Raw genomic sequence first — 12,240 nt, 5'->3', positions numbered from 1 at the left:
TCATGGCGAGCTCCGCTCATACGCCGTTGCTGCTTCTAGTCTAGCATGTTCTAGAAGCTTCTCTTCTAGTCTTGGTTCCAAGACCATGGGGTTGCGTGGTCACACACAACCAACGTTCCCATTATGCACGGCAAAAACTGTACACGCTTGTAATGAACGAACGCTAGCGGGCGCTCTGTTTCTCTGAGATCCGGAAATAGACCTTTTCGCAAATACTGGGGCGCGCGCGTAAAGCTTGGAATTAGGTGCATTGTGGTCTAGCTGGTATCCAAATTTGATCCATATCTATCCCACAATGCACCTCATTCCACAGTCTGCGCTTGCGCATTGGTATTTGCGATAAGGCCTGAGAGAAACAGAGCGCCCGCTAGCGTTCGTTCATTACAAGCGTGTACAGTTTTTGCTGTGCATAATCGGCACGTTGGTTGTGTGTGACCGCGCGACACCAATAGTCTTGGAACCAAGACTACTTCTCTTGTAGACCTTTTCGCATTGCGCAAGTGCAGACTGTTAAATGAGGTGCATTGTGGGATAGATATGGATAAAATTTGATAACCAGCTAGACCACAATGCACCACGCGCCCCAGTATTTGCGAAAAGGTGTGCATAGGCGGAGCTTGATGCTCACGTTTTGATCACATGCACAGATCTTGGGCATAGCGTAGAGCTCTGGGGCCAATTTCATAGAGCTGCTTAAAGGATCACGTTGCCTTGGATCGGTCGAGTTGGTCTTAGAAAATCGTTCTGTAACCGTTTGTTGTAAAATGTATATGGTTAGAAAGATATTGTAAAAGTAGAATACAATGATCTACACGGCCGTGATAGTTCGCGACGTAAAAGGGAAACCGTGCAGTTTCGAGTGATACTTGTGTGGATCATTATATTCTACTTATGGCTGCTATATATAAGCTTACTCTATGTATATAAGCCACATAAACACCTTATTTTATGAGTGTAAATTTACAGTTTTTTGTACTGATCAAGCTTTTATGGTTTTGGTGCACATTGGAATGAAACTTTTCCGGTGGTTAAATGAAGTAGAAAAACGAGGCAGATTATCGTCTGCACATTCAGTAAGGCTCATTAATATTCATGAGATGATGTCATACTAAACTGCTCACAAAAAGTAAGGAAACTTTTTTCAATCCGGTATATTTGTTATTATTTATTACTCTCTTTGTATATGGTATAAAGATATATCAATGCAAAGCTGAACTGTTCCTCTTTAAGATGATACCACAGTTGCAATGATTACATGTTGCTGGACTTGACCACGTTAATGAGAATGAGACAAAGTCACAAATCAAATGTGCCAAAATTAGCAATTTTGTGTTACTGTGTGAACAATCAAATTGACACTGTAATTCAAACAAGCAAGACAACATACTGATCTTAATCCACTTTATTGAGACAAGAAGTTTGGTATAGAGCAAGACAACTTACTGATCTTAATACACTTTCTTGATACAAGAAGTTTAGTAACGAGTGGATGATCCGAAGGCGTTGATGACAGCCTGGCACCTTCTTCTCATGCTGCACACAGGTCTTGTGATGCGCTGACGTTGAGGGATCGCGCCAGAACCACCAACACATCAACTGTGGCTGACCTCAAACTTGTCCCACAGATGTTCCATGGGATTCAGGTCTGGACTGTTGTTAGCAGGCCAATCCATCCGGTGCACCCCAACATTTTTGCAGGTATAGTCAGTCACCAGCAGTCGGGCTCGAATGGTGCGAGCGTTGTCATCTTGAAAGATGGCATTTGGTCCAAGAGTCTGCAAGTATGGGACTGCATTCGGCTGTAGAATATCGTTTTGCAAATCAAACAAGGTGTTTTTCATTAGATGAGGGTTAATTGTGTCCGATGAGCTCACTGATGCAAATCATTGCAAATCATTGTGTAAACCATTAATGGTTCTGAAAAGCTTGAACGATTCGATTATTGAGCATTACCTATTGACCATTCACAGACAACGGTAATTTTGGCACATTTGATTTGTGACTTTGCCTCATTAGTATTCGTGTAACCAAGTCCAGCAACATGTAATCATTGCAAATATGGTATCATTTTAAAAAGGAACAGTTCAGCTTTGCATTGATATATACCATATACAAAGAGAGTATAAAATAATAACAAATATACTGGATTGAAAAAAGTTTTTTACTTTTTGTGAGCAGTTTATACTTATCACTGAAAATAAGGTTTGTTTAAATGCATTCTCGATCTTTGTGAATGGATTTCTTAGGAACTAAGTTTGCTTAATTAGTAATTCTTTTATTTAATGGAAAGGACAAATATCAGAGAATATTTTGGCACTTTCATTCAGAGTCAAACTGATAAATATGTGATTCTGAGCTGTTTTGTAACAGTGATGTTGTGTAAACCATAAAGCTATATGTAGGTTTATAACACCCCTTACAAGTATTCTGCCTGCTCATTGGTTTAGAGCACGTCACATGACATGTCTTAGTTTTGCTAGACGACGGCCGTGTGATAGTGCGTCGGTTTGCCGTGCGCTAGTCCGAAGACTAGCACACGGCGTGCAGTACCCAAACGTCCGTTGCGTGTACGAGGATGATAAATTAATAGTCTGTAACATTTCGGATTGCACGACACTACATGCAGAGCACAGTAAAAGATTGTGCAATCTGTATTCGCGTCATCCGTGGATTGTAGCATTCAGGTCTGTAACTTAATAATAATAGTACAATATTTATAAATGTTTGGGGTGTTATCAAACAAATATTGACTGCTTTTACTCGTGCAATGGTTAAAACTATGACTCCCTTGGTGATCCCCGTAGCGTTCTATTTTCTAAAATAGAACGCTCCAGGGATCACCTCGGGAGTCATAGTTTTAACCATGGCACTCGAAGCAGTCAATATTTGTATAATATGGTGTAGAGCTATATATATAGCTCTATGGTGTGAACCAGTTTTGTTCTCGCTGAATTTTTGGGGCGTGGCGTAATTACTATGCGTGAGAACTTTTAATTCTGTGCATAATATATAACCATTTAAAGGCAGCGGACACTATTGGTAATTACTCAAATAACTGTTGGCATAAAAACTTACTTGGTAACAAGCAATGGAGAGCTAATTAATGTCTTAAACATTGCAAGAAACGGCTCCCTCTGGAGTAACGGTATAGTTTTCGAGAAAGAAGTAATTTTCCACGAATTTGATTTCGAGACCTCAGAATTAGATTCTGAGGTCCCGAAATCAAGCATCTGAAAGCACACAATTTCGTGGTTTTTTCTTCCATAATTATCTTGCAACTTCGACGACCGATTGAGCTCAAATTTGCACAGGTTTGTTATTTTATGCATGTTGAGATTCACCAAGTGAGAAGACTGGTCTTTGACAATTACCAATAGTGTCCAGTGCACCACATACAATTATTATCTCAGCACACTGTACATAGTGACAATTAAAAATCTTATGGAAGGTATCCATCCATGTTGACAGTTTAAAACTAAGATTTGTTGTAGATTCTGTCACTGGAGCTCATGTTATGTACTTGTCGGGTTGAAAGTTTGACATGTTCACGTACACCTGCGAGGAGAAAAAAAATATTACATAACAACAATTTGAAATGGGACACATTTTTACTTAGAAAACTATCCAGCATATAAAACACTATTATTTGCCATGTATTTCATTAAAATCAAACTTGACTTTTTTTTACAGAATAATCGATAGTGCCCTTTAAGTAAAACGTAATTGATGACGTTACCGGTGCGTCTTCGATCATCACGTCCAGAGTTCTCTTGAGGCTGAGGAACGTTGGACGTGTACGAGGGACTTCTCGCCAGCACTCCTTCATGATCGAAAATCTGTCAATTTATAACAGAAAGTATAAAATCCACAATTATTTCGCTGTAATAGAACATAGAAAAAAGGACAACCAATTAGGGAACCGGTGGCTTACGATTCAACCTTTCGATCAGTATAGTCTGATGGTCTTCTGGAGAATCAATCAATCAATCAATCAATTAATCAATCAATCAATCAACCAATCAATCAACCAATCAGTTTATTTATCAAAATCACAATCATTACCAACTCAAAGGCAATGTAAATTGGAAGTTAAGAGATAAACAGTTGTTTAATACGATTAATTAAATGAATAATAACCAGGACATTCATGAAACTGTTGAGGGACCCATTAAGAAGCAAAGCTTGGTTCCCTGAGCTAGCAAATTCATTGAGCCGATAATTACTTTGCTGTTTTGTGGAAGATACTAATCCAGATGCTTAGACTTACAACTGTTTACTGCAATGTCTTGGCTGTGGTAACCTGTGACCCTCAACTAAGCAATCGATGATGTCATTGTACGACATACCACGGTAGGGATGAGCACCTGTTTACGAAGGAGGACACAATGTCAGGCTTTGGAACGCTAGGTGGCAGCAGACTTGCCACGTAGTTCTGAGCATGAGCACATTACGAGAACAATGGATTTACCTGGTAAGTCGGCTGCCACCTAGCGGCCCAAAAGTTATCCATTAGGTAGCATCGATCATCTTCAACTTATAACTGCATGTTTATTTATCACAACAAGGAAGACACTGAGAGATGCGAAGTAAAAACCATGCAAATCATTAAGTTGTGACATTGTGGAGGGACCCTTTACTTGTTAAATAGGAAATTGTTGCGGCTATAGATGTTGCAGTTTTTGTTTGTTCTATTATGCTGCTGCTCTGCTGCTGTTGACTGCTGTTGGTTTGCTTGTGATCTAATTGCTGCTTCTTTTGCTGTATAAATATTGCTGTTGCTTGCTTTACCGAGTTAAAAATGTTGCTGTAAAAGTTGTTGAGAGCATGATGACACGACAAACTACTTACCCAATGTCACAATCTCCCACAGCAGGACCCCAAATGACCACACATCGCTCATCGTGGTGTATGTGTTGTCCACGAGGCACTCCATAGCTAACCAACGGACTGGCACCAGTCCCTTCGCAGAATAAATAAAAACAAGTAAATCGAGAATTCAGTGTTGTAGTTTTAAAATTAAAAATTATGGCGACATAATTATGGACTTGGATGAAACGGGGCCAGTCCCTGTCTGCATGGGGTGGGGGGGGGGGGGGTACGCCCTAAGTGAGTGACGTAAACAAGTGAATAACTAGACATTTCCATCATACAGCCTTTGAGTGGATTTCATCGAGAAGGGCACGAGTTAGACTGGTCCCCTGTCTTTATCCGCAAGACACTGGTACTTGCTTTTCAGAACCAGTGATTTCATTTGATACAATCATTTCATTAGGTAAACGCAGTGACGTAAGCTATATCTGTGTTTTGATTGGTCCGAGGTGACGTTTGGCAGCATGCACTTGCGGTCGTGGTCTGCAGTATGGATCTAGGTGAAAGGTGAAATGGACGGGGAATGACCTAGGCTAGAGGCTACCCTCTGGCGTTATTCACGAGCCTCGAAGTGTGACGTCAGATGTTCAGGCTAGGCACCGGGGATGAGGCAACCGTTGAGGGCGCAGTTGATCTTACCTTTGACGCCATTTCATACTGCTCTGTCGCCGACACGTCACGTGCCAGTCCAAAATCAGACAGCTTGCACACCAAGTCAGTAGTCAGTAGAATATTACGAGAAGCCAGGTCGCGGTGAATGCACTACAAGAAAAACAATAATCAAACAAAAATAGAACTCTCTGAAATGGCGGGAAAAATCTTAGAAATGGCGGGAAATATTCTTAGAATTGGCGGGAAATGTAACGCCAGATCGCGATGAATGCACTACAAGAAAACAATCATAACAAGAACGGATCTCTCAGAAATGGCGGGAAATATACTCTTAAAAATTGGCGGGAAATATTCTTACAATTGGCGGGAAATGTAACGCCTGATCGCGGTGAATGCACTACAGGAAAACAATTCTTTACCAAGAATGAACCTCTGAGAATTGGCGGGAACTTTTCTTATAAAAAGCGATATGTAACACAACTAAAAGCAGACACTTGTTCCCAACTCAAAACTCATCTCAAAACACATCTATTTCGGAAACAATAGCCTTCAAACTTGTGGTTGTCTTGTGTCATTGTGTATCAGCAGAGTTCTTGTTTTGGCGCCAGGAGTGTCATCATTGACAGACATGGCGCACTAGAAAATGATCAACATTATTATTATATTTGGTTATTCCATCTACACATGTTTTCAATCAAAAACTTAACCCTATCCAGGGAGGGGCTTCTTTTTTATTTACAGTAAATTGGAGGAGGGGATTGGAGGAGCGACACACTTTTTTACCACTAAATGAGATTTATTTGTAGCGTTGTTTAGATTTGATGTCAAAATAAAAATATCATACTTTTTTAATGATTCATTTCGAAATATTTCAAAACTATGCAAAAACGTACGGGAAAAAAATATAATGTTTGGCACATTGTGCCTGGGTGCACCCTTCCAGTCCAGGTAGGGTTAAGGAACATTTTTTATGAAAACATGGTGTGCCTTTTTTACCTTGGGTAAAATACTTAATTAGCTGTTCCGACATTAGTTATATTTGTCATTTCAATATTGTATTATCTTTGTGTGAGAGTATTTTCTTTCTCGGTGAATGTATAGCGCGTGATTTGTTTCGTTTTTGTTTTCCACTCGAGGTTTTCGAAACTATTTTGATTTTTCTCTCATTTCATGTGAATGCCGAACGCTCTGCAGGCTTAAAACAAATAGCACATTTCCCTTTCATTGATTTTGATTAACAAAAGTGCACATGTGAACGATTGGACTTTGAAAGATCAAAACAAGGAAGAACATTTTTTAGTTTCACGTTCAATGTGGATTTGCCTTTAAAAACAAAACAATCTATGCACGTATCGGCCTACATCAGAGCAATGGGTGAAGCGAACCATCATGAAGACTGTATGGGCGTTCACAAAGAAACGTTTACCCATTCTAGTATAGGATTTTTCAGCTTGCTAGTTGGTTTTGCTATAACGACACTAGTGCATTGTAATACACCATAATTACCTTAATTTTTTATCATACAGGATTTATGATTTTTACTCGACTGCTTTTTTTTCTCGGTCAATACTGCTCAGATCGTTCTACATCAATCCCTTTGTTCCATACTTTGTCAAGATGGTCTCGGGTAATCCATGAGTGTCAGGGTTATCCTGATTCCTTTTAATATAGTAATGATGTGGTTTGATCTTCTCCATTTTTTGAGGGTTTTGTACCTAGGTTTTGTCGAAATAATAAATGAAAACAATTACTGCTAGTAAACAAAATTCTGTATTACCCCCTTAAACGATAAGTAATCCATGCCGTTGGCGATCTGAGATGCAAACGTGAGGAGCTGGAAGGGAGATGCTGGTTCAACATTAAAGTCAACTTGTCTTGACTCCTTCCAAGATAACTTCTTCTTCTTCAGGAAGTCTTGAAGGTTTCCTCCAGGGAGGAATTCAAGAACCAAGTAGAAAGGATCTGAGATGAGAACAACATATGGATGTTATAATATTCATAAAGTATAATAACAAGGACCTAGGGTTGGATGGGTGCGTTCGATTAGCTTCCCAGGGTCGACCCCGGTGTGGCAACCCCAAGTGACCCGATCCACACGCGGGGCACTCGGGGCTGGCCCGAGGTGCACTGACGTCAAAATGAAAATGAAAATGAAACATGTACAAACTACACTTTATTTTATCATGTCCATAAAAATATAAAAAGAAGGAACAAGACAATGCAATACCTCTGTCTGTGCAGTAACCCAACATGGATACCACATTGGAGTGCTTGGTCAGAGTTTTGTGAACCGAGATTTCCTTCTCGAAATCCGCCAAAAGATGGCAAGAAGATGACTCTGAAACGTGAAAAATCGAAGTGACTCAGAAATCAAAAGAAGACCTTGGGAACATGGGATCCTGGGACTTTGGGACTCTGCATAATAATAGGATTCAGGTTCCCTGTGACTCTTAGGTCCTGGGCAAAGGTCCTGGGATTCTGAGACTCTAGGCGTTGGGACCGTAGGGCTTTTCAACTTTTGGATTCTTGGACCCTCGTGATTCTTGGACCCTGCGAATTTTTTATTCTGGGGCATTAGGACTCTTGGACCTTTGACTCTTGGACCTAGGATTTTGGGACCGTGAGTCTTACACCTTTGGATTATTGGACCCTGTGATTGACCCTGCGACATTGGGACTCTTGGATCCTAGGCCTGTTGGACATTGGGATGATTAGACCCCTGACTTTGGGACCCTGTGACTCTGGGAACATGGGACTCTTGGACCCTGGGGCTCGTGGAACCTATATGACCACGGGACGCTCGGACCCTTGGACGTGGATCTCTTTTTGATCCTGAGACGTGTGACTCTTGGACCCTGTGATTACTGGACGATTTGACCCAGGGACTCTTGGACCTTGGTACTCTAAAACCTTGGGGCTCTAGATGGACTTTTGGACCCTGTGACTCTTGCCCCCCGGGATTCGTCAAACCTGTAATCATGGGACGCTCAAACCCTGAGACTCCTTTTATTTCAAAAGCTTACTTTTCAAAATCTTAACTGCAACAAGTGTTTTGGTTCCCACGTCCAGCAGGTCCTTAGCGATGGCCTTGTGCACCTGTCCAAAGTTCCCACACCCTAGAACCTCAAGAAGCTGGATGTTCTCACGAGGAAAGGAGTAGTCAACATCGGGAAGCTGAAAACCAGTCTCCTCTAATTCCACACATTCCTGAGATTTTGGGAAATAAATGATATCATTGATTTTCGGAAGTGTACATTCTATTAGTTCTTCCGACCATTTTGATAAATACTAGCTTCTTGGTCGTTGTGAAAGATATTTTTGATTGCCAAAATTTGTCTGCGTTTGATACCGAATTAACTTTATGATCTATCCGAAAAAGCCCTTATGGGGAATGGTCGATCACTCGATTCCAAACCATGGATGCTGACATGAAATATTAGTTATAAATCAAAAAAGAAAAACTGATAATAGTACGAACCGCTGACGTCCACTTGGTGGCTTTGTTTATTTGTGGTGGAGGTTGCCGAGGTTTTGGTTTGTGATGGTACCTCCAAAAAATCACTATGGCAACAAAGAGACATACGATGACGGAAATGGTAACAATGACGTAAACTTTGACGTCAACTGAACTATCTGTTGATGTTTCTTCATCAGGCCGAGAAGTTGATGTTCTTCCATCAGGCCACGTGGTTGATGTTCCTTCATCGGGCAGAGTAGTTGATGTTCCTTCATCGGGCAGAGTAGTTGATGTTCCTTCATCGAGCCGAGTAGCTGATGTTCCTTCATCGGGCAGAGTAGTTGATGTTCTTTGAATGAGCCGTGTAGTTGATGTTCCTTCATCGGGCAGAGTAGTTGATGTTCCTTCATCGAGCCGAGTAGATGATGTTCCTTCATCGGGCAGAGTAGTTGATGTTCTTTGAATGAGCCGTGTAGTTGATGTTCCTTCATCGGGCAGAGTAGTTGATGTTCCTTCATCGGGCAGAGTAGTTGATGTTCCTTCATCGAGCCGAGTAGTTGATGTTCTTTCGTCGGGTTCAGGCTGCGTAGTTAATGTTTCTGCAATAAAATTTGTACCTGAAAAAAAAATTGAGAACGTTGGTGCTGAGATTTATAAATACTCACGCTGTTTTGTTTTGGCTCTGCATGGCTTAAGCTCCTTCCCATATAATATGTAGGAAGGCAGTCACATCTTAAGCCGTAGCCAATGTCGTAGTGTAGTGCAACATAGCAACAAAGGGACGTACCTTTAATAGTATTCGCATTCAGCAGAAATTCTCTCACCACGTAACTATCATTGTCTAAAAATGACGTCATGCATCTGACGCCCCCATCGTCCGCTATTGTGTTTGCGTACAATGTTATGCAACTTGAGGTCGTCCACATGTACGGGGCCGGACTATGCCGCGAAACGATAACTTCGCGGCTCTGCACATCATTTATGTTAACCAACCACGTGATCTTCACAGCTGGGTTTGCTCCTGAGGCAGTACAGTTGAACTTGTAAATCAAACCGGAAGTCGTGTTAGCCTCGAGGGTCACGACATCCGGTGGATCTGGGAGTAAGAACGATTCATAGACAATAGTTGCATGAAAATGAAAACGTGAAAAACACTATACAAATTCCGTTGGTTTTAACCATGTACCTAATATGTTGGGTAGGGTAGCCTAAACTCTGTACCTACTGTTAGTTTTTATGCTATAAACTATTTCGAGTAATTACCAATACAAGGGGAGACTTTTGGGACGCTTGGTGGCAGCAGACTTACCAGGTATAATCCATTGTTCTCGGTCATGTGCGCACGCTCAGAACTACGTAAACAATGGAAATTTACCTGTTGGTAAGTCTGCTGCCACCTAGCGTCCCAAAGTCTCCCATTAGTGTTGCACTCAATAATAAAGTTGGAAAGTTAGTTGTATTTTTTGTTTTTACCCATGTAAGCACTGTATACTCAGTACTTTCCTGAGTCAAGTGAAAAAATAACACAGGCATGTTATTTGGGTGGGACTCGAACCCACAAACCGTGGGAGCAGAGTCTTACCAACTAGACTACCGAGATTGGCCGGTAGCTAGAGACAGTTCGAATCCTATGTTTTGGCAACAGGTACCGCAACGATATATAATAGATGTTAAATTACGATAATATAATAGATTTTGCATTGTGTTCAACGAAGTGCAGGTAGCTTACGAAGTGCGTTCAGCCGCAGTGTTGTATCGGTGTTTGTATATTCCCCAACCGATGTGCATGTTAGAGTCTTGCCAGAGTTATTTCTGTACAGCGTAAGATCAAGGCATATTAAACGAATCCTGTCTTGTGAACCAGAGCAGGGCGTCGAGTCCAGGGGTGTGCCGTCCAGAATCCACTGCAGGAATCCATACCCCAATCCATCAGCGGTACACGTGAACGAGGTTGTTTCTCCCTCGATCTCGTGAGGCGTCGTTCTTGTCACGTTTATCTTGAGAGAGTGAACTGCAACGAGGAGAGAGGGAAACAAGAAAATCATTTATCTGCACCTCATAAATTACTTTATCCACGGTTTGGAGTTATAGTTTCCTGAAAACAAAAAGTTAAAGACACTGAACACTATTGGTAACTGTCAAAGACCAGTCTTCTTACTTAATGTATCTCAACATATTATGCATAAAATAACAAACCTGTGAAAATTTTAGCTCATCAATTGGTCGTCGAAGTGGCGAGTAATATGAAAGAACAAAATCCTTGCTACACGAAGTTGTGTGCTTTCAGATGCTTGATTTCGAGACCTAAAATTCTAAAGCTGAGGTCTCGAAATCAAATTCGTGGACAAATACTTCTTTCTCAAAAACTACGTTACTTCAGAGGGAGCCGTTTCTCACAATGTTTTATACTATCAACCTCTGCCTATTACTCGAAAGTAAGGTTTTATGCTTATAATTATTTTGAGTAATTACCAAGTGTCCACTGCCTTTAAAGAAAGATGTTAACATTCTCGTAGAATGCATTCTCATGGTTTAAATTAAACAAACTCACCGATGAAACGAGTGCGTAGTGCAAAGCAAACGAGCAGCAGCAAACATCTAGCAGCCATTCTTGAATCGAATTGAATTAAGACAAGCTCTGAAAAACTATGTTGTTTTTATTAAATGTCGATTTTACCACTTAGATTATAGCTGAGTAGGTAGAATTACTTACATTTGAGCACCTGACACATTATTTAGTAGGTTTGGAAAGTGAAACAATGGTTGCAACACCTTGATGCGCTTAAAACAGCCAGCCACTTTAAACAAACAAAAAACACAGTTGCTGTAGCCTTGTGAACAAGTCGTTATGTCGCGATAATAGCGTTCTGACTCTCTCCGCCATCTCACAACACTATGTTCTCGCGAGATTGCTGGCCCCGCAAGACGCAAAAATTCCCACAGATTTTGCAAGGGAAACCAGAACAGAATCTCCGGCCATTTAAACCTGGCAGTTTCCTGTCAGATGTACCTTTGACCTCATGTGAGTTGGGAACCATTTTTACAAGTCTACAAAGGTGTGAATTGCATCCCCGTTAGAGAAAGTGCAAAATCTCCATTCCTAATGCATAGTCTCCCATTCTACCCCAACCCCCACCCCCAACTCTCCCCGCCCCCTCCAATCCTCCTCGTCAGCGAAGTCGACAAGCTCTCTTTTGAATACAATTATGACAATGATGATGGTCCACGGGGGAGGGGGGGGGTAGTTCGATTCCAGGGCTAGAGATTCCTTTTGTTGTATGTTGTCCTTTCAAAGGCTTTGT

The 12,240-nt window shown here is 41.2% G+C and overlaps 1 protein-coding gene across 1 annotated transcript; it reads right to left on the bottom strand.

The window, feature by feature from the left end:
• Positions 1–3,321: 3,321 nt before the first annotated feature.
• Positions 3,322–11,551, bottom strand: LOC117305108 (ephrin type-B receptor 3-like). The gene is made up of 12 exons (XM_033789855.1): positions 11,490–11,551; positions 10,668–10,949; positions 9,726–10,034; positions 8,960–9,555; positions 8,505–8,688; positions 7,709–7,819; positions 7,259–7,443; positions 5,509–5,631; positions 4,849–4,960; positions 4,268–4,364; positions 3,737–3,836; positions 3,322–3,555 (listed from the first exon to the last, which is right to left on the bottom strand). The coding sequence occupies exons 1-12, from the start codon at positions 11,545–11,547 to the stop codon at positions 3,508–3,510; spliced, it is 2,205 nt and encodes a 734-aa protein (XP_033645746.1). The 5' UTR covers positions 11,548–11,551; the 3' UTR covers positions 3,322–3,507.
• Positions 11,552–12,240: the final 689 nt, after the last annotated feature.

This window comes from Asterias rubens, chromosome 22 (assembly GCF_902459465.1).
Source record: "Asterias rubens chromosome 22, eAstRub1.3, whole genome shotgun sequence".
Classification (NCBI taxonomy): Eukaryota; Metazoa; Echinodermata; class Asteroidea; order Forcipulatida; family Asteriidae; genus Asterias; species Asterias rubens.
Note: the sequence above shows the minus strand (reverse complement) of the source record. Positions and strands in the feature narration are given on the sequence as shown.

Bases quoted from the DNA above. Each gene is read 5' to 3' on its own strand.
- LOC117305108 (XM_033789855.1), bottom strand. From the start codon at position 11,547: ATGGCTGCTAGATGTTTGCTGCTGCTCGTTTGCTTTGCACTACGCACT. The intron at 9,556-9,725 runs GTACGTCCCTTT...TTTTTTTTTCAG, and splicing joins GAATGCGAATACTATTAAAG to GTACAAATTTTATTGCAGAA. The intron at 4,961-5,508 runs GTAAGATCAACT...TATTCTGCGAAG, and splicing joins AGTATGAAATGGCGTCAAAG to GGACTGGTGCCAGTCCGTTG.